This window comes from Dendroctonus ponderosae, unplaced genomic scaffold (assembly GCF_020466585.1).
Source record: "Dendroctonus ponderosae isolate FM_Combo_2020 unplaced genomic scaffold, Dpon_F_20191213v2 Dpon_F_20191213_10, whole genome shotgun sequence".
NCBI classification, from domain to species: Eukaryota; Metazoa; Arthropoda; class Insecta; order Coleoptera; family Curculionidae; genus Dendroctonus; species Dendroctonus ponderosae.
In genome coordinates, this window is record NW_026017111.1 from 7495239 (window position 1) to 7515136 (window position 19898).

The window sequence follows — 19898 nt, forward strand, 5'->3', positions numbered from 1 at the left end:
ATAGGTTTCAAAATGCGGTTCCAAAAGGAACATGTTACTTTTTAAATTTTTCATTAAAAATGCAGAATGATGATGATACTAGAAAGAAATTATTTCTTTTAGAGTAACTACTTAAAATTACTCTTTAGAAGTGACTACTTAAAGAACAAAATAACTGATAATAATAAAACTAGAGTGATTAAATAACATATACGGTTTACATGCGAAAATGTTTAAAAATATAATTTTTATTTAAAAATAAATTAACATTTAAGAATAAAATTGTTTGCAGATAATCACTCGCATTTTGTTTCACAATAACAACGAACATAAATGCGTGTTGGGCAAGCCTGGACGAAGTATTACTCGAGTTGATTTTGGTACCACCAAAAATAATTTAAAAAACATATGTCGACCTTACAACGTTTATAACTATTCAAATAACTTTCATTTCATCTCTGACTGAATTTACATTGAAAAATGGCCAGCTTGCTTAAATGCAGGCGCACATTCTTCTTAAAACGTTTGCTACTTTACATTTCAACTGTGATGGAATTTATGTCTGAGACTCTTAGTTTGCTCATAGCTCATATGCAAGTGCGCATTCTGCTTAGTTTGCTGGAAATGGGCATATAACTCCCGAGCTAAGTTTCTTGAGAGAAATACTTTTTTTTAGACTAGAAAACTAAATACTTCTAGACTAAAATTGTTGAATTATATCATCGCAGCAATTAAACAAATTTTCGCTGGTTGCTGGGGAACTGAACATTAATTCTTATAAACGAAAAGTGATAAACACAATAATCACGGCAAGACGCCACTATACATATTTTCTGTTGAGAAATGGTTACTGAAACTGCTGCAACTGGATAGAGCGACAGCGCTCGACGATGCCGCATCGGTTCYGTGCTGACGCGAACCACTTTTTCAGGTTTATGAGACCAAAAAAAACTTTTAAGTGGGCAAACGGGGTTGCAGCTGGWGCGAAATGCGCACAACTGTTTCTGTTTTATGAGACGGTTCCATAAAGAACGGTTTAAGTCGGCATACGGCGACAGCGAGACAGATCGCTCGACGATGTCGCATCGGTTCTGTAATGAAGTGCGCACCGCTGTTACGGTTTTATGAGACGGTTCCAAAAGAAACCGGTTAAATCGGCTAGCTGTAACTACGGTTTCAGGTTACACGTTTGGAACACTGTTATTTTAGCGGTTACGTTAAATACCGATCATCCCTACTATTTAATAAATTTACTTATTTTTATTGTATTCTTTTCCTTCCTGGGTTTCAGTCAAAGTGTGAAATTAAAAATTGTATATCGTTTATTTCATAACGTTTTGGCGAGACAACAGCGCCATCATCAAATTTAGAATTCATACAAACTCAGAATTGGCAAACATTAGATTCTTTTAGGTCTTTGCTGTCTTGAAACCTCAAATTTGTTCGAATTATTGTCTACATTAGGCAAATATTTAAACATTTTCATTTATAATCTCAGAAAATCCATCGTTTTTTAAATTTCACGCTTCATTTTTGCCACCCGAACGTGTACAGCTTCAAAAATAAGTAACTCTTTCCATTAGCTTGCGTATGTCTGAAATGAGCAGATTTGTTTTATTAAAGAATAACCCTTAAACCGTCTCTTTTCCGTAAAGAATGGACAACTTAGTAATTATTGAAAACATTTATTTAATAAAATAAAATCTATCTAAAAAAGTTAACGGAAAGTCATACTTATGTTCGAAGCAGAAGACGCGCGCCTGTGAGCAAAATGGAGGGTTACAATTTGAAAAATGTTAGTTTTTGTAAGATTTTATATGGCAAGTTTGATATTTTTGGAAAAATTTGTATAAAAATAGAATTTGGTACTTTCTATCTTAAGTAAATTTCGCCTTTTTTTACGACGTTAAGAATGGACACACTGGCGCAAATAATTCGGTGCGACGGTGCAATTTTCGCCTTGCGAAATATTCGTCGACTCAAAGTCTTTGGCGTACGAGGAGCAACAAACTGGCGCGAAAATTTCGCTTGGCGACAACGAAACCAGCGAATTTTATTTCTTTCGCRACCAGCCGTTTTCTGTTGTTTTMGTTGCGAATCAAAGATGGCTTCAACTGAAATGTTAATAGAGTTAGTGGAGAARTATCCGATTTTATACGATTTAAGTCATGAAGATTACAAAAATATAAGAAAGAAAGATAAGTTATGGGATAAAATTGGGCAAGAGATACATATTACAGGTAGGTATTTAATTTTGATACAAAAAATAGATATATTTTTTTCATATTCGTTTTTTATTGTATATTTTGAATTAATTCTTACTTGTTCTTTTTGTATCCTAATATGTAAATGCGATGATAGGAATTAATACTGTGGTATCATTGATTATTTGAATTAAAGAAATTAACGAAATTTTTCTCGAGTAGCGAATGCAATATTTGTTGCACGTCTTGGGTCCCTTTGTGCATTGTTAAATGCTCTTCCTATGTTGTTCTCAAACTTTGTTGGTGGTAAATCGGAATCAACAAAGTTGCAAAAATACACAAACGAGTATTAAAATTATCTTTCAGTCTGTCTGTTGTGGATTGCTTATATGGAAAAGGTCGCATTACATAAGGTTTCAAGGCAAACGCCTCATCCCCAACTAAAACAAGCGGACAAGGTTCATTTTATCCAGGAAGATTTTCATCGTCTGGAACATTCATTAAATTAGCTTCAAATCTTTGTCCCATATTCGAATTTTCGAATATGCCCCCATCACTATTTTTGCCATAACGCCCGATGCCCACACAAATAAATTTATAGTCAGCACTAACGATCGCCATCAGTAATATAGATAATTTTTTTAATTAGCAAAAATGATTTGATCCAGTTTTCGGTGGGCATTTTATTGTGACATGTTTGCCATCAATACGGCCAATACAGTTTGGAAATTGCCACAATCTTGAATATTATTCTGCAGAACTTTCCCATATTTCTTTGGTCGGCACTGGTAGATAAAGCCCCATTCTTGTACATATAGCTTCACACACTTCCTTTACAATCAGACCAACTGTAGATAACCCAACACGATAGCTGTGACCTATTGTACTGAAGCTGTCTCCAGTAGCTAAAAATCTAAAAAAAAAAATGTTTTAGGTGAAGAAGCCAAGAAAAAGTGGAAAAATTTACGTGATACGTATGTCCGAATTATAAGGTTAAGCAAAACAAAAACGGGACAAGCTGCAAAACAAAGCAAAAAATGGCAATGGTCAAAGCACATGGAAAATTTCCGACCATTTCTGACTTTTGCAAAAACTTCTTCAAATGTGCCTGAATACTTAAGTCAAACAGAATCTAATAAAGTAGTAAATGTGAATGATAATACACAGGAGACAAATATAAGTCAAGAAACGAAAACTGGCGATTTTTGTGAAACCTTGGAAAGTAATGCTGTTACACGTACTGATAGGAGTGATGATAACGCAACACCCTCTAGAACATCAAAAAAACAAAAGAGCACAAAGTCATCGACTCCGAAAGCAACATCTTCAGTGGAAGCAGTAATTAGCTATTTTGAAAACAAAAAAGCAACTGAAACAAAGGATGATCTCGATTTATTGTTCTTATCATACGCACGTACCATAAAGAAATTTTCCGGTAAACGTCAGGTCGAGACAAAATTGCAAATTGCGCAAATTATTGCCTATCAAGAAATAATGCATTACGAAGAGGAGTCCTCACAGCAGTCACAGCAACAAGTATTGAAATCGTACATGGATGTGTCTAGACCGTCAAATTCCGACAGTTACAACTCTGATTTCAATGAATAAACCATCAAACTCAGATTCGGCCGCTGATTAACACCCTTTAATCCTTATAACTCAAACTTGTAGTTTTTTTAAAGAAAAATATACTTACCTCAAAGTAATAGTCTTTCTTCTGCTGAAATAGGTTCTCGTAAATTGGTATATCGTTTTTCGATGTCATCTTTAATTAAGTTTAACATTTCATCGAAACAAGCAATGTCGATTCTGAAATATTTATAAAAACGCTTCATCTAGTTGCAATGGCATGAGTGTATGCAATTCAAAATGTCATGAGTCCATGTAGTTGTAGTAGTAGTCCTGAGAGCTTTTTTATAAAAAAAACACCAACTTCAGCACAAAATGTTACTTTTTATTACTTAATTGACGTCAAACATTTTCTTGTCCTATAATATTCCTGACAATAATACTATTGCTTCTTCTTCAGAGCTTGAAGAATCCATCTTTCTATATAATCAATTAAAAAATATATCTTGTAAAATTTTTGCTCAAGTGTACCCACTAATTTTGACTGCTTACGTGTCGCGAAATATTCGCGCAAATGTGATAGGAGAGACGAATTTTTCTACGGCATATGTCGCGAAATATTCGCTTTGTTGTCGCGGCGAATTAATTCGCGTCAATGTGTGCATTTCTTAATACCTAAATCATTCGAAATTATCGAAATTGTATTTTTCAAGTTACGGCTATTCATGGGATAACCTGGAGATGTACCCCCTATTCAAGGGATAACCGATAAAATAACAGTGTTCCAAAGGTGTAACCTGAAACCGTAGTTATAGCTAGCCGATTAAACCGGTTCTTTTTGGAACCGTCTCACAAAACCGAAACAGTTGAGCGTACTTCGCACCAGCGGCAGCCGTTTGCCGATTAAGAGGCTTTTCGCACGGGCCACCCTGCAGCGCCTCTCGGTGGCACTGCTGAGAACCTCACGTTAACCTGAAGTGGCTCGGATGAACGCCAACATTTGACCCAATGTATCGCTATCAGTGGCGCTTCTTGGCGGTAGTCAACCACTGAACGCCACAGAAGCGCTGTAATGTAAATCAATGGCTCTTACTGTTCAGTTCTCCAGTAACCATAGTCATTCAGATCAGCTGCTGCGATAAGTATTTAGTTTTCTGGCATTCTGTAATGAATCTTAAAAAAAGATATTTATTAAATGTTAATTTATTTTTAAATGAAAATGAAATTTTTAAACGTTTTCGCATATAAACCGTATATTTTATTTAATCACTCTAGTTTATTATCAGTTTTTTTGTTCTTTAAGTAGTTACTTCTGACCCATGTTTTGTTTTTGATTTTGGAATATTTTATTTTAAGTTTACCAATGTTAAGAGTTATGTTTTTAATAAAGAAAATCATTATATACCATCACTATTTCTACTATTATCATCATTCTGAATTGTGAATGGAAATTTTCAAAAGTAACATGATCCTTTTGCAAACGCGTTTTGAAACCTATTACCAAGGTTGAACTGGAACGCTGTAACCCGTTACAGAAAAATAACAATTTATCACAACTCTAGTACCTATAGTGTACGGTATATTCAGGTCAATAGTAGTTCCTCTTAGAGGGATATTGAGCAAAACCAAGTAAACGTAAGCAAATGATAAACAGAAAGAATATAAGGTAATAAAAGAGAAGGAATATAAAATGATCAACAGAAGGAAGAAATATAAATAGGTATTAAGGAAATTATAAATTAATACTAGAAAATATAAATGTAGTCTGTACGCACGCTATAACGTTGGTCGCACATCATGCGACGAAATTTGACTACCAACATAAAAGCAGTAGTGAATGAAATTTGTGTGTTAAGTCAAATCTTTTTTGTTGTGTTTTGGGCATTGGAGAACCTCAAGCAATCATAAAATACCAAAAAACTTTGGAATACTACTCAAGTTAAAGCGATGTTGATTATTATGTTTATCTTTAAAATTATTAGGTGGGTGAAAATTACAATGCTACCGAATCGATCGTAGATTTATCGGAAATTCTTTAATAATACATGACGTTTGCTTGTTGCATTTGTCATGTACTTTTGCGTTGACGGTATATTTGTGCTTTTCAAAGAAACCATTATTTCATGAAAAATAATCATCAAAAGCGAAATAACATTGAGATAATTTAAGAATGCTTATTGTGTTTATGTTTATATACATAATTTATGGCGAGTATGGCAACAACGCTTGACCGACGATTGGTGACGTGCGACCAAAGTTATAGCGTATATTGTATATAGATATTCAGCTACAGTCAAAAGAACTACTTATTTCTACAGGCTACAAATTTCTCAAAATGCCGCAACAAGAGCTCCTTAGGTCGAAAGCAGTCAAAATCGCGATTTTCTTGTTATTTTTGGATTGGGTTCGACTTGCGGTGGTGCCGGTACTACCGACAGAACACAAGATAGAAGAGTTATTGACAAATCCATACATTTTCAGGTTTTGACGAAGACGATCTGGTTGACACGGAGCAGACACGCCCAGAGGAAAATCGCTCATTTGAGGATCTCGAGGGCAGTTCCGGAAATTCCCCGGCCAATCCAGAGGTGAGTGCTGTTCGCTTAGCAATGGAAGATTTCAACCAGCCGTTTCCATTTGCAGTTAGCCGAAGTGCGAGGAAGTCACAACTTTTCGCCGAATCTCGCTGAGGTGATTGGCGGCGCCTTTCTAACTGATTTGGATTCGCCATTCGACGAGCATTCGCCCGAGAGACCGCAAAGCGGAGAAGGGACAGAAAACGCCGCCAACGTGAGGGCTTATTTGCATCATTAAAACGGCAACCGTGGTTATCGGTTTGGTTTGTTCAGGTGGAGGCGTTGTCTAGTGAGGGCCAAACCATTGCTCCTCATTATGGCGGCATTCCGGGGGCCCAGCCCACGCCACCCCCGGAACCATCCCCCACCGGCGTGTCGGAATACCCGAAAATCAAGATCAAAACGACTGGACTGTTCAAGGACCCGGAACCGAGAAGCGGTTGTACCATCACAGAAATCACCGAATCTGATTCATCCGACGGTCCCAGTTCAAGTAAGGAAGTTGACAATTGTTTTAAATGAGAACCGTTTCGGACCCCATCATCAGACACATCCAGTAGAATAATGCCTGTTCTTGAACAGCCTACTCGTTTCCAGGCAGCACTAACAATGCCACGCCCGTATGGCCCAATCCTGGGATGGATGATCCCCTGAAGCTGCCAGATAGCGAGAACCTGCTGTCGATGTTCAACAGCGACAGGAGCAACAAGGATATTGGATATTCGACGGGGACTGATAACGAATTTATATCGCTGGACACGTTTAATGAACGCAACTGCAATGCTATGGTGAGTTTCTGCTGCTGCGCGTGGGTGTTTTTTGAGCTGATGCCTTCTTATGGCACGGTGTGAGTGAATTGGAATGCGTTACGGCGTCGTTACTCGACATGTGGCTGCGCAGTTCCATCTCGCACGCACACGGCGGCTCAGGAAAGGCACATAGTCGCTCGGCGCACGAGCGACTATGTCTTTTCTTCTTTCTTCGACTAATTTCTTCTCACGCATACGGTGACAAACCGGTAAAAGAATAAGCCAAATTCGACTCTCTGMCCGCGCGTGAGTCTAAACACCGTTACCTCACCCTGGCTGACCGGGGAATATCAGATCTGGGTCTAGACCTCGGRTTGTCTACGTTTTTCGATACATATGAAAGCTGCTTTGCCTGCTCGATAATCAATTTGCTATACAGGGTGTCCCGAAATTGTCGGTCAACAATGATAGGGCGTACAGAAGAGCTGAAAATAAGGCCAGTACCATATATAAAAAACGGAAAATTAAATATATCCTGACGGATTTCGGAATTGAAAATATGTCGGGCGTTTAGCGTTGACATCTTCTACAGGGAAAATTAATTTGGATTCACGTATTTCCACGTCGGAACGTTGGAACGAGCAGCAACATCGGGAACTATTGAGAGAAAAAACCGACAATTACATATTTTCCGATGGATTTCGGAATTGAAAATTCCTCGGGCGTTTAGTTTTTTAATCTTCTACATGGAGAATTAATTTAGAATCACGTAGTTATAAAAACAAATTAGTCAATTATTGTAGGAACGTTGGAACAAGCAGCAACATCGGGGACTATTGAAAGGAAAAACCGAAAGTTAAATATTTCCCGATGGATTTCGGAACTGAAAATTCGTCGGGCGTTTAGCTCTGACATCTTCTACATGGAAAAATTATTTAGAATCATGTTATTATAAAAATAAATTAGTCAATTATTGCCGGAACGTTGGAACGAGCAGCAACATCGGGAACTATTGAAAGAAAAAACCGACAGCTACATATTTTCCGATGGATTTCGGAATTGAAAATTCGTCGGGCGTTTAGTTTTTTCATCTTCTACATGGAAAATTAATTTAGAATCACGCTGTTATAAAAATAAATTAGTTAATTGTTGCCGGAACGTTGAAACGAACAACAACATCGGGAACTATTGAAAGAAAAAACCGACAATTACATATTTTCCGATGGATTTCGGAGTTGAAAATTCGTCGAGAGTTTAGCTTTGGCATCTTCTACATGGAAAATTAATTTAGAATCACGTTGTTATAAAAATAAATTAGTCATTTATTGCCGGAACGTTGGCACGAGCAGCAACATCGGGAACTATTGAAAGGAAAAACCGAAAGTTAAATATTTTCCGATGGATTTCGGAATTGAAAATTCGTCGGTCGTTTAGCTCGTTAGAAAGAAAAATGGGAAAATTAAATATTTAGAGGACGACATTTTTGAGCAATCGATTTTTCGGCAAAAAGTTGCTAGAAAATGAGCAATTGCAGGGGCCTCTATTAAAAATTGGCCAAAAATCATTCAAACCCGGGTGTGCATTGCTACGTACCATCAACATAGAGCAGTCATTTCTTTATGAAACAGTGTGAAAATCACCCTCTAAAACTTTTTCCAATTGATGTTTTAGAGGGTTGATTTTCGCCGGATAGGCATTTGCAAATACCCCTTTTAAAAATTCGCCAAAAATCGCCACTTTATTTAACAGTTACAGTAACACAAAAGAGTAGTTTCTTAATATAACTGCATACAAGTTAAGCTTGTAGTTTGACCCATTTTTGAGCAATTGGTTGCTATTTATAGCAGTCATATATTTTTTTAATGAGCGTTTGCAAGTGCCTCTTAGAAATGTGTCAAAAATCGTTCAATTATGCTTGTTAATTGCAAGTTTCCAGTAACATAAAGCTGTAATTTCTGTATAAATTAGCGCAAAAATTAACTCTATTTTTTGGCCATCGATAGCTGTAAAATGGCCAATTAATTGGCCGAAAAATTAACATTTTCGGGACTGCAACTTACCAATCTTTAAAAAAGTAATTTTCCTATCAAACTGCATAAAAAAATTACCTTTTATTTTTACTTATTTCTGAGCGTTTGATTTCTAGACGATGCGTTAAAGCAATGGTTGTCCGAAAAATGGGTATTGAATGTCTACATCTGATTTAAAAAATCGAAGAAAATTGTACAAAAACGCCACTTTATTAATATCTACTCACAATATAGAGCTATAATGTCTTTGTCAAATAGCGCAACAGGCATCGCCCTAGCTTCATTCAATTCTGAGCAATGGATTTTTATGCTAATAATTGGAAAAATAAATTTGCGATTACAATTATCTCTTACAAAATTATTCAAAAATTGCTGGTCTATTAAGAGTTATCAAAAATATCGAGCTATAACTCCTTTCTAACACAGGGTGAAAATCAGCCCTCAAACTTTATCCATTTCTGACCAACAAATTTTTATGCAACGCAATAATTTGAAATAAAATTGCACAAAGAATGGGCGTTTGTAAGTCTGTGGTTTAAAAATAATTCGTGCAAATTTGCTGAAAACGCTACTCTATTACGATTTACCAGAAACATAGAACATTAGTGCAGTAAGCAACTTTCTAGCTGCATCAGTTTCTGAGAAATTGATTTTAAATATAAAATAACTGCAATATATCGAGCATTTATTAGCAAGTGCCTCAGTTATTATTACTTACCTATTGGCCCTCATCAGCTGGGGTTAGCTCGAAATTAGTTGTTATAATTGTTTGGCGGTCGCTAATAGGCTCGAGACCGGCCCTGGGTTTGCCTGAGGTTGGATGGTTGAGGTTAGAGGTCGCAGCTTGCACTATCTTATAAGATATTATGTTTAAGACATCGATGGTGTTTTACCTCGCTTTAACGTCTCTCTTGAACCAAGCCTACAGATGTATAGACTTTTCCGCCTAAATGGTTCGTTCTCAATTAGAGCTTGATCAGTATCAGGACCTGATAGAGTCAGAAGTGAAGTGTGGGTTGATTATTTCATCCACATCCGTTTGTTCATTCCAAAGCAGCCGAACATCCTCAAGACCGATTTTAATTTGCAGCAACTGTACAATCCATCCAGCAGCAGCGCAGTTGCCACCACTTCCTCACTAGACAGTCTTACTGGATTACCGATGCAGGCGTTGGCACAGCAGGTTTCACGGCTCAATCCCTCCGCCGGGCAAGGGCTGCATCAGCAGAACGTGCTTATCAACATCCAACAGTTTCCTACTCAGCCACAGCAACAGTATCAGGCCCCGCATGGGCAGATGCCTCAGCATCAGCCCATGTACCCGGCTCATTACCCTGCCCAGCCCGCCATCCACCAACCTTATGGATACCAGTACGTATAAATCCATTATATTCAACCATGGGGGTCTCGGTAACCATACAAGATTTGAGATTGTTTAGAGAGTTTACCAAAATGTTCTTTTTTTTTTATTTTAAAACATTCTTCTGCTTCCGGAGATATCCGGGAAAAAAACTTAAATTTGAAAGCTAGTTTGGCGCGGAAGTTTAAAATTAATAATTCCTTACCATTGCAACTTTTTCTCGTCTACAACGTTGCCCTGTAACTCAAATCCGAGTTATGCTTCTCGACAACCATCACCAACTTATTTCCTGGCAGGGTCATCTCCAACAATAGGCACATACGTTGGCCGGCAGAATCACCAGACCTTGTCCCTTTAGATTATTATTTATAGACAATGAACGACAACAGGAGCGACAGATGGTGACGCCGAATAGCCCCCTCCTTTGCGTCAGCATTGGGTGATTGAAGTGCGGGTTTCGCGGTCGCTTACTTCAGCCTGAACCCAGCTGATGAGAACTGATAGGTTCGCAAACGGTCCGGGGGGTGCCTGAGGTTAGCAAACCTCGAAATTTGCATTGTCTTGTATGGGGAATCTATGAAAATCTTTATTTATAAATTTCTAATTGCCGGTATTAATGACCTGTGAGGGAAGATCGTCACAACCTTCAGGACCAAAACTAGGAGACGCTTTAAGATCGATTCAAAATGATTTAGGTAAATGTATAATACAATTTTTATCTTTTTATCTGCTCAAACAAATACCAATTGGTTAACCAAAGAGTGAACGCTTTCCAAAGCATTCTTTGCAAAATAGATTTTTGGATATTTTCACCAAACTGCAAGACTGAACATTAACATGTAATCCATCATCCAGATGACGCCCATAAGAAAAAACATAGTTGATGGTTGTCGAGAATCCATAAGTCGGATTTTAAATATAAAATGCAACGTTTTAGAAGAGAAAAAGTTGCATTTATGAAGTATAATTCATTTTAAATTTCTACGCCAAATAAGCTAAGGAAAAAATTAACTTTTTTCGAATTACGGTTTTTTCCAAATTTTTTTTCGAATCCACCGAAAGCAGCTCAAAATTTTTTTTTCCCGTTTTAACCGAAACCTTTTCCACTTTTAGACTAAGCAATTTTTTTAAAATATTCGTGTCTATTGAACCGTTTTTCATTGATGGGTTCCTTTTCCGGCGCGAAAAATTGTAGCAAACTACTTTTTGATCAAAAAATTGATTTTTTTCTATTGACTGAGCCGATGTTCAACTTTTGAGCCGCCTAAGCTTTCCGTAGGATTTTTCGAATAATTCGTGCACTGTGTTCTTGTCAATTTATAGCCTTAGTTTCTTTGACGCAAATTGCCGTTTGAGCAACAGTTAGAGACTTAATAGCGTAAAGTTTCCTCAATTGAACGAGCCAATTCTCAGCGTCCTAACTTGACCCGCTTTTACTTTAAACATTTTGGACAAATTCGTGTGCACTGCGCTTCTGTTTTGGCAATTTACAGCTTCCGTTTCTTTAGTGCACGAAATCGTCGCAGACTTAAATTTGAGCAACAATTTGAGGGTTTAAAGTATGCCTGGGAATTTTTAGGAGCTGATGCAGTGTTGCGCAAATTGCTTGGTGCGCCAACTCAACGAACCGGCGCAGTAACTCATTTCCGAGTTCTGTTGCGCTGGGAAATAGTTACTTAAGCAGGAATTTGAGGATTTATGTATAGGAGCCCTCTATTGAGTGAGCAAATGTACAGCCTCTTGGCTTTACTGGTTTTCTAGTCACTATTTTTCACTCTGCACTCTAAGCAATTTCAATATGCAGGTGCTCTTACTAGGAAAATACCAGAGATTTGAGAACACTCTGATATCACACGCTGAAATCCCGCACGAACAGCACGATGTCCAAAAATGTGTGCAAAACTTAGCAGTTCGTTACCGTAACGCAAACCCTGCAGGTTTCAACGTTCCACTTTGCAACGACTGGAACGGGGCGCTCCAATCGCACGCGATAAGAGCGTAAGTGTAAAGGCACCTATAAGCCGAGTTCTTATGAGTTCTTATGAGAAAATAACTACCTACTCAGTATAGCACTCCCAAGACCTTCTCTTTTAAAGATCAATATACCTATTTAATAACAATTGTTATCATTGTATACTTTAACTCTACAATCAGAAAATATAATTGTAATATCAACGTATATGAATAATTGTACAGACTGTACACGCAAGGCGACAAATTAAAAAGGCAAATAAACGAATGAAACAGAAATGTGAAAATCATACTAAGACTTATTAAGCCCAAAAAACGGAACAGACTGTACAAGTACAAAAAGACGACGGCATCTAAACGAATTCCCGGTGTAGCACAGTGCACAGAGAAGAACAAAGGAACAAAGTGGACATGGACAACTAATAACATACAAACAAGATTATTAATTTCTATAAATTAGCAACCCAAACCAACAAAAACAGACCATAAGATCAGATGAAAATACAGTTACTTTAAAGCAAAAAATAAAATGTTTAACCGCCACAGCAATTTGTTGAAATGGTCTAGAATATCATCATATCATAATCATTGCCGTAGCAAGCTTAACTTCCTTAGCTTCCTTCCTTAATATCTTTCTTACAGTTAAAAATATGAAAACTTGGAAAGACCCGTCAATTTTATTCCCAGGGCGGACACTTTAAATTAAAATTTTTAGCTTCCTTGTTTCACCTCCATAGGATGGGCAGATGTCACCCTTGGAATACAATACAGAATCTTAAATCGGAAGGGGGGTCAAGTGGCACACGTTTTAAAGGGCATTCAATTATCTTTACATTAGTTACTACTTGGTTGCTTTGTGTTCAGATGTTTCCGAATAATCGCGTTCCAAAGTTGTAGAAACAATTAAACTTGCCTGCAGTCACATTTTGGTTTTCAGGTTATTGTTTACACAAAAACGATTGCGTTGGCTCTCCTTGTAATACAAATGATTAGAAGAGTAGGTTACACTGTTGAAATTGTTGAATAACAGGAAGAAAATCTAATTTAAACATTGATTTATTATTTTTTATTTTGACCTTAATTCTTAATTTACATCGACAAAAATAAATTTCTACATTAAAACCTATGGGACATACTTAGGTACTATATTATAAGTTGTTCAAATGTTGTCAATTTTCCTGTAAACAATAATGAACTCGTTTTTTGAACTCTAACATTTTAGAAAACTGCACCGGAATTGAGCGGCATTCTGCTCCAATTCGATTTTTAAGATCATCAATATCAGCAGGTTGTGTTTTATAAGCAATGGAATTCAGATGTCCCCAAAGAAAGAAGTCTAAAGGTGTTCAATCCGGTAATCTTGGAGGTCATTCAATTGGTCCCTTACTACCAATTGATCTATCCGGGAATATTTTATCCATGTTAGGGAGAGTTCAAAAATAGAATTTATTATTGTTTACAGGAAAATAGACAACATGTTGAACAACTTATAAGATTGTAAGTAGATCCCATGGGTTTTAGTGTAGAAATTTATCTTCTGTAAATAAAAAGTTATTTTTCGCGATGTAAAATAATCAATAAATCTGAAATTAATTGTTTAAACTAGATTTTCCTCCTGTTATTCAACGATTTTAACGATGTAACATAATTTTTGTTTAAACACAAATCTGAAAAGCAAAATCTCAATGCAAGCAAGTTTAATTGTTTCTGTAACTTTGAAACGCGATTATTCGAAAACCTCTGGACAAAGACCAACAAAGTATTACCTAACGTGAACATAATTGAACGGCCGATTTTCGAGCGCTGAAATATACGTTTTGTAGTGCAGGATGTAAACTTTTCAAACCGTTTTTTGAAATTATAATCGGCTTGCGGTATACAGGCCTTCCGGAAGAAGACAAACTGCAAACTTTGAATCGCGATTTTGAGAAAACGAATCTTTCGCCACCAGCCGCCGTTGGCACATATAAACAACATTACAATCCCTCAAAACTTTAGAGCGCCAACTCAAAAAATGACCGAGCTATAAATTTTCAAAAAAACGCCCAATTTTCCGGTTCTTCCTAAATTTCTCAGAAGGCAATTATCCGATTGAGGTGTTCGACCTCTCATTTTGTAGATATTTCTATTCTCTACAAATTATCTCGTTGGGGCATTTCGATTGCTCCATTAGTTTTAAAGTTATAAACAAAAAAAGGGAAAACACGTTTTTTTTGGAATAATTTGATAATAATTAACATATGGACCGGAAGTGCGAGTGGAAAACACATATTGTCGCGCTCACAAAAGGCTACCCGCTATTTGCGCTACGACGGTTCTATTTCCAAAGAAACTGGTTCCGGGGTTTTCCAATGCTGATCAATTTATTTTAAACAGATTTGGTTCGTTACAACTTACAACTTGTCTTTCTGTTAAATCAAACTCAAACTTCTCTAAACTGTCAAGAGTCACCAAAACGGAGCCTTTTTCTACCTGCCCTCTTAACAATAGTTTCCATAGTTTCCGACACATATCTATTCATCTGCTCATCGTCTTTTATACAGAGTGTTTCAAATTTGGCGTCATTCCTTTTAAGGGGTAATAGGGGCTCACTTGGAAGGAACGAAAAAAATATTTAAAAAAAATTTCGATAATTTCTAGAAGATTAACAGTTGAAAATCGAATTTCAACTTTGTTATTAAGCATTATTTTGAAATTGGTTTTGGTTTTTTGGTCTGTTTGCTGTCTATCAATCGTATCTATCTTGCAAGACCAAGACCAATGCCAGTCGCTTTGATCACTAATAATGTTTTTCAAATAAATTTTATAAAATGTTTAACGGGATGTATCACCATTAATTATAATTCAAAAACTACACCACTTTGTAGAATGAAATCAACAATACTTTCAATTTAATTTTTAACAACGCTGTTAAATCCACTAAAAAGTTTATGGAAAACAAACTATTTCGAACGAAACGCGTAGCCGGGCATCAAATCAACGAACGTTTTTCTTCGAACGTTGAAGCGATTCCTTTGACTCGCTCAAAAATACCGACAAAAGCCGGAACATGGTCCAACGCGAACGTTTGACGCTCGATATTGGACCTCTAGTGGCCGTATTTATAGTCCAAGTGCCAAGTGGCACTTGAGAGACACTTATCGAAGAACGACTTGAGTGACTTTTGACACTTGAGATGGAAGCCATTTTATAGTTCCAACTCGAGAGTGACTTGGAAAAGTGGCCGTTAAGTGACGGATCATAGGTTTCTTATGATCGTCCGGTTGGCACCATTGGCATTTATCATAGATAAAGACAAGTTTGACGGATAAAGTGAATTTTGAAGAGGCCGTTGAAATGTAAACAGTTATTTTGAACAGGAGTAAACAAATGGAGCGCCAGAGCACGTCTTTATCTATGCGCCAGAGGAAAACAGTATATTCAACTAGACAGAAGCCGCACAGTTCTGTAATCATTCATCATAATATAATAGTGTATTACATAATGAGAGTTGTTTTCGTGTAAGCGTAATTCTATTAAGCACTTATCACTTGACCTACCTGGAAACTGCCAGTAGCATATTGTACCGTGGATGGCCGAGTATCAAACTCTTTCTTCAGCTTCCAACTTTTATTCACTTCGGTATAACTTTAAATGCGGAACAGGAACAAACTAACTTCAAAATTACCGTCAACTTTACAAACGATAACAATAACACACGGAAAACACGCGTTTCCGACTCGCGGGTTTAACCTCTTCTGCACCTGGTCGCTCCTGTCACTTCACTCTCCTGTCTTGTTCTCCTCGCCGCTTATATAGATTCCTTTAGGTAACCCAGATAGTTCTCGAAATATCCAGAACAGGTGCGAAACGTCCCGCTTGTCAGTGTCATATTTCACAGTAAATGGGGCGCAAATGGGGCTCCCATTTACTGAAATACCATGAATTTCGATCCCCCATTCCAAACGTGAGTACCCCAGGCCATTTCCGTTACAATATTATAGAACCTTAATGCTATCTGAAGTTGCAAATGAGCAGGAATAGGTAAACCTCTTTAACATGCACTTCCAATTCTACTTAAACGTAAAGGTATTAGCACATCGATAACGGTTTTTTTCCGAAAAATATATCTGAACAAATTCCTGCTCTCCGTAGAACTGGAAAGGATCTTGCATATCTCGTATGTATCTCTTTGAAACCCATTCGTGCATTTCTTAATCAACATATTGCATAAATTCTTTCGAATCGTCCATATTAATAATGTATTTAACAAAACGTGGACATAACAAATGGTAATTCTCAGCTCAACTATGACAGAAGGTTTGGCGCCAGAATGGTTAGGTTAGAAAAACACACTCAAGTCCAAGTCGCCCGTACACGTCAGCTGATCTCGAAGTGACGACTATAAAACGCATTTTTCATTATGACAGTCAAGCCCCCAACGTTGGAGGGTGTTCGTAGCATCGTGTAGCCCAGCATTGACTCGGTCGAAAATACCGACAAAGGCCGGAACATGTTCCAACGCGAACGTTGGAAGCTCGACATTCGTAGCTCAAAGTCGGCCACACGATGCGATACACCGTCAAGCCTCCAACGTTGGCAGCACGGTGTTCGTAGCATTGTGGAGCGCCGGCTTAAGCATAACCTTAAGTCTTCCTTAAATGTTTGGTGCAAATGGGCATTAGGAACCGACACACACTTGGTGGCGCTATACAGAAGTTGGTTGTTCTTCGGAGAGTTGACAGAAGCTTCGTGTGGTGTGTTGTTCTGTGGTCAAGTCAGTACTTGAGTTCTTGTTTTGGTTTATGCTTCTATAGCTTTGTTCCTTTTTTGTCGTTCTGATGGAAAATCCTAGTTACCTAAATTACCCTCATTAATGCTTGAAGCCAAGTAAATCTGGTTTGGAATTTAGGCCCGAATTTATAAACGATACTCAAGCCGATACTCAGCTCATGCTTGGCCAAGTACGAGATCGTTCGCAATCAAGAGAGACGATTTATAAACAGTACTTCGTGAATTCTCGGCGAAGTATCGGTCGAGTATAGATGTATAGGGACTTTCGTCTTTATTTGGCAATTTTATATTGGGACTATGGGCGAACTTGGCGAATCTAAGATGGAGTCAATGTTATTATGTAAATATGTCTTTTGAATCGCTGAAGGACTGGCGAAGATCACGAACATTACCGGACACAAGCTACAATATAATATACACTTTATGTAAGAAAGTAGACATGGAATCATAGAAACATTGCTACTTGTTGTATAGAATCTCTAGAATAGAAAGCTACTTGTATAGAATCTTGAACATACCAGCAATGGAGTAATGGATGATATTCGATATTGCTAGTCCACGATTATCCGCTTTCAATAATGGTTCGTTTAAAAAGATAATATCACAATAATAGTGGCCTTTGAAAACCGAAACTTTTTCCGAAATTCTACTTGCGAGAAAAACTCAAAAGAATTTTGCCATCTTTGCCGTATATATATTTTATTAACACGTTGGTCTTCGTTTATTTCCTCCTCTATTACGTCCAAATATTCAAAACCTTGTCCATTCTTATATTGTATACGATAGTAAAATAAAAAAATAAAAATGTAAAAACCTAACATAAACAGTAATATAACCTAAAAAACCGTTTGACGGTTCAACGAAAAATCTCGACCAATGGCTGGGCAGAAGCAATACTCAAGTCACCGTCGACCGATACTTGAGCAAGCAAAGTGTAAGCACTGGCTTGAGAGGCCGAGGTCAAATACGAGCCTTAGGGTTCATGTGCTGTTTAGTTTTATTGAATACATTTTATCTCTGATTGTATTTTTTTTATTTCTGTCTGTTTTGTAGCCGATTTCTACAAATTCCTTTGTTTATTTCTGTGTCGGTTAAACATTTTATGTTTTGTTTTACAGTACCTGAGGTGCTCCAGTCGTTTGTTCTTATTGTTGGTTTGGAAAAGTTGCTAATTTATAGAACGAAATAATCTTGTTTGTATGTTATTAGTTCTCCATGTCCACTTTGTTCTTATCTGTGCACAGTGCTGCACCCTTAATTCGTTCAGTTGCTTTTTTAATTATATAATAATTCGTCTTTTTGTACTTGTACAGTCTGTTCCGTTTTTTGGGTTTAATAAGTCTTAGTATGATTTTCACATTTCTGTTTCATTCGTTCATTTGTCTTATTAATTTGTCGTCATGTGTATGCTTGTACAGTCTGTACAATTATTTGTATATTAATGTTACAATTATATTTTCTGATTGTAGTGTTAAAGTGGGCAATAATAATTATGGACTATTTTGTCCCCGTTTTTCATCCATTCTTTGGCGCTTAAGGACCTAAATATCCTCCCTTAGCGGCCAGAAATTCGTTAAGTCCTAAACTCACAACTTCCTGAGGTCGTTCAATTAACGACTTTTGTGACGAACAATTTAAGAACGTTTATTTAGTATTACGTTTTGTTAAATTTCTGTCCCATGAAGCCCATTGGCTTTTTGAATTTGTATTTTGTTACAGCTCGTTGACTATTTTTGTGACACTTTTTGGATTGCGCACGTGTTTCCCGCTTTTAAAAGCCCTACAGTCCTTTCGATAACGAACTAACCAACTGTGCCAAAGTGTTGATCATCATACGGCATTATCACCTATGTCGTCATCCTCCCAACGATTTTCGTGCTTTTTTCGGAACTCCCCTACGCAACTGCATAATTAAAATATTGGTATCTAAAGTCAGAAATTGACAAGGAATGTAAAATGTTTTTGTTTTAGATTCCGGATGGAGTTGTTTGTAGTGTGTTTATATGCAAAAATAATTCAGAAAAAGCAAAGGAGAGTGCAGATAAACTGTCTTTTTTTTTCTTTTCGAAAGGACTTTAAGGCTCAAAAAATGGATAAGAAAATGTTATCGCAAAAATATATGATATGTTGCAAATAAAAGAATTTGTAGCAAACATTTCAAACCACACGATTTTGAAGATGCGCTGCAGGCTACAATAACGAATACACATGAAAAACGCCTGAAGCCCAATTCTCGAAACTGGGAACGGCGATCGCATGAGAAAAAAGGGCGTGGTTCTCTCGTGAAGCGAATATTGGTATTCTTGAACACGAAAAGTGGTGTGATTTCGGTTCGAACTCGAAATAATGAATTTCATAAATAAAACTTTACAGTGTTTATAAAATAAGGAGCAATTTAAGAGATTTTCTAACAGAGAGTAGAGCGAGCTTGTATGGAATTGTTCTCAACAATCTTCAAGGTAAGTTTTTGTGTTTCGAATCGTGTCTTGTAGTAGAAACTATTCTAGTATTACTGAATTAACTTGTCGATGCAGAGAAACTGAAGAAAAAGAAGAAAATCCTCCACGGCAATTCCAGCAACCCATGAACGCTATGGAAATAAATGAAATCAAGTTCGTCAAGCTTTTTAGGCTGAATAAGAGCTGGTGCTCCAATTGATAAAAAAGTTGACGCCCTATCTTCAAGCA

At 37.1% G+C, this 19898-nt stretch overlaps 2 protein-coding genes across 3 annotated transcripts in view; both read left to right on the forward strand.

Moving 5' to 3' along the window:
- Positions 1-19898, forward strand: part of LOC109546662 (arginine-glutamic acid dipeptide repeats protein) — a gene marked incomplete at its 5' end in the record, with an annotated part of 57737 nt that overhangs the window by 28299 nt on the left and 9540 nt on the right. Inside the window, 5 exon segments of one of the 2 annotated variants that reach the window (XM_048661855.1) lie at positions 6234-6340; positions 6396-6542; positions 6602-6821; positions 6911-7116; positions 10198-10478. In XM_048661855.1, the coding sequence (XP_048517812.1) occupies positions 6234-6340; positions 6396-6542; positions 6602-6821; positions 6911-7116; positions 10198-10478 (961 nt within the window). 2 annotated transcript variants of the gene reach the window in all.
- On the forward strand, positions 1807-4903 carry LOC125502723. The gene is made up of 2 exons (XM_048661857.1): positions 1807-2219; positions 3118-4903. The coding sequence occupies exons 1-2, from the start codon at positions 1892-1894 to the stop codon at positions 3789-3791; spliced, it is 1002 nt and encodes a 333-aa protein (XP_048517814.1). The 5' UTR covers positions 1807-1891; the 3' UTR covers positions 3792-4903.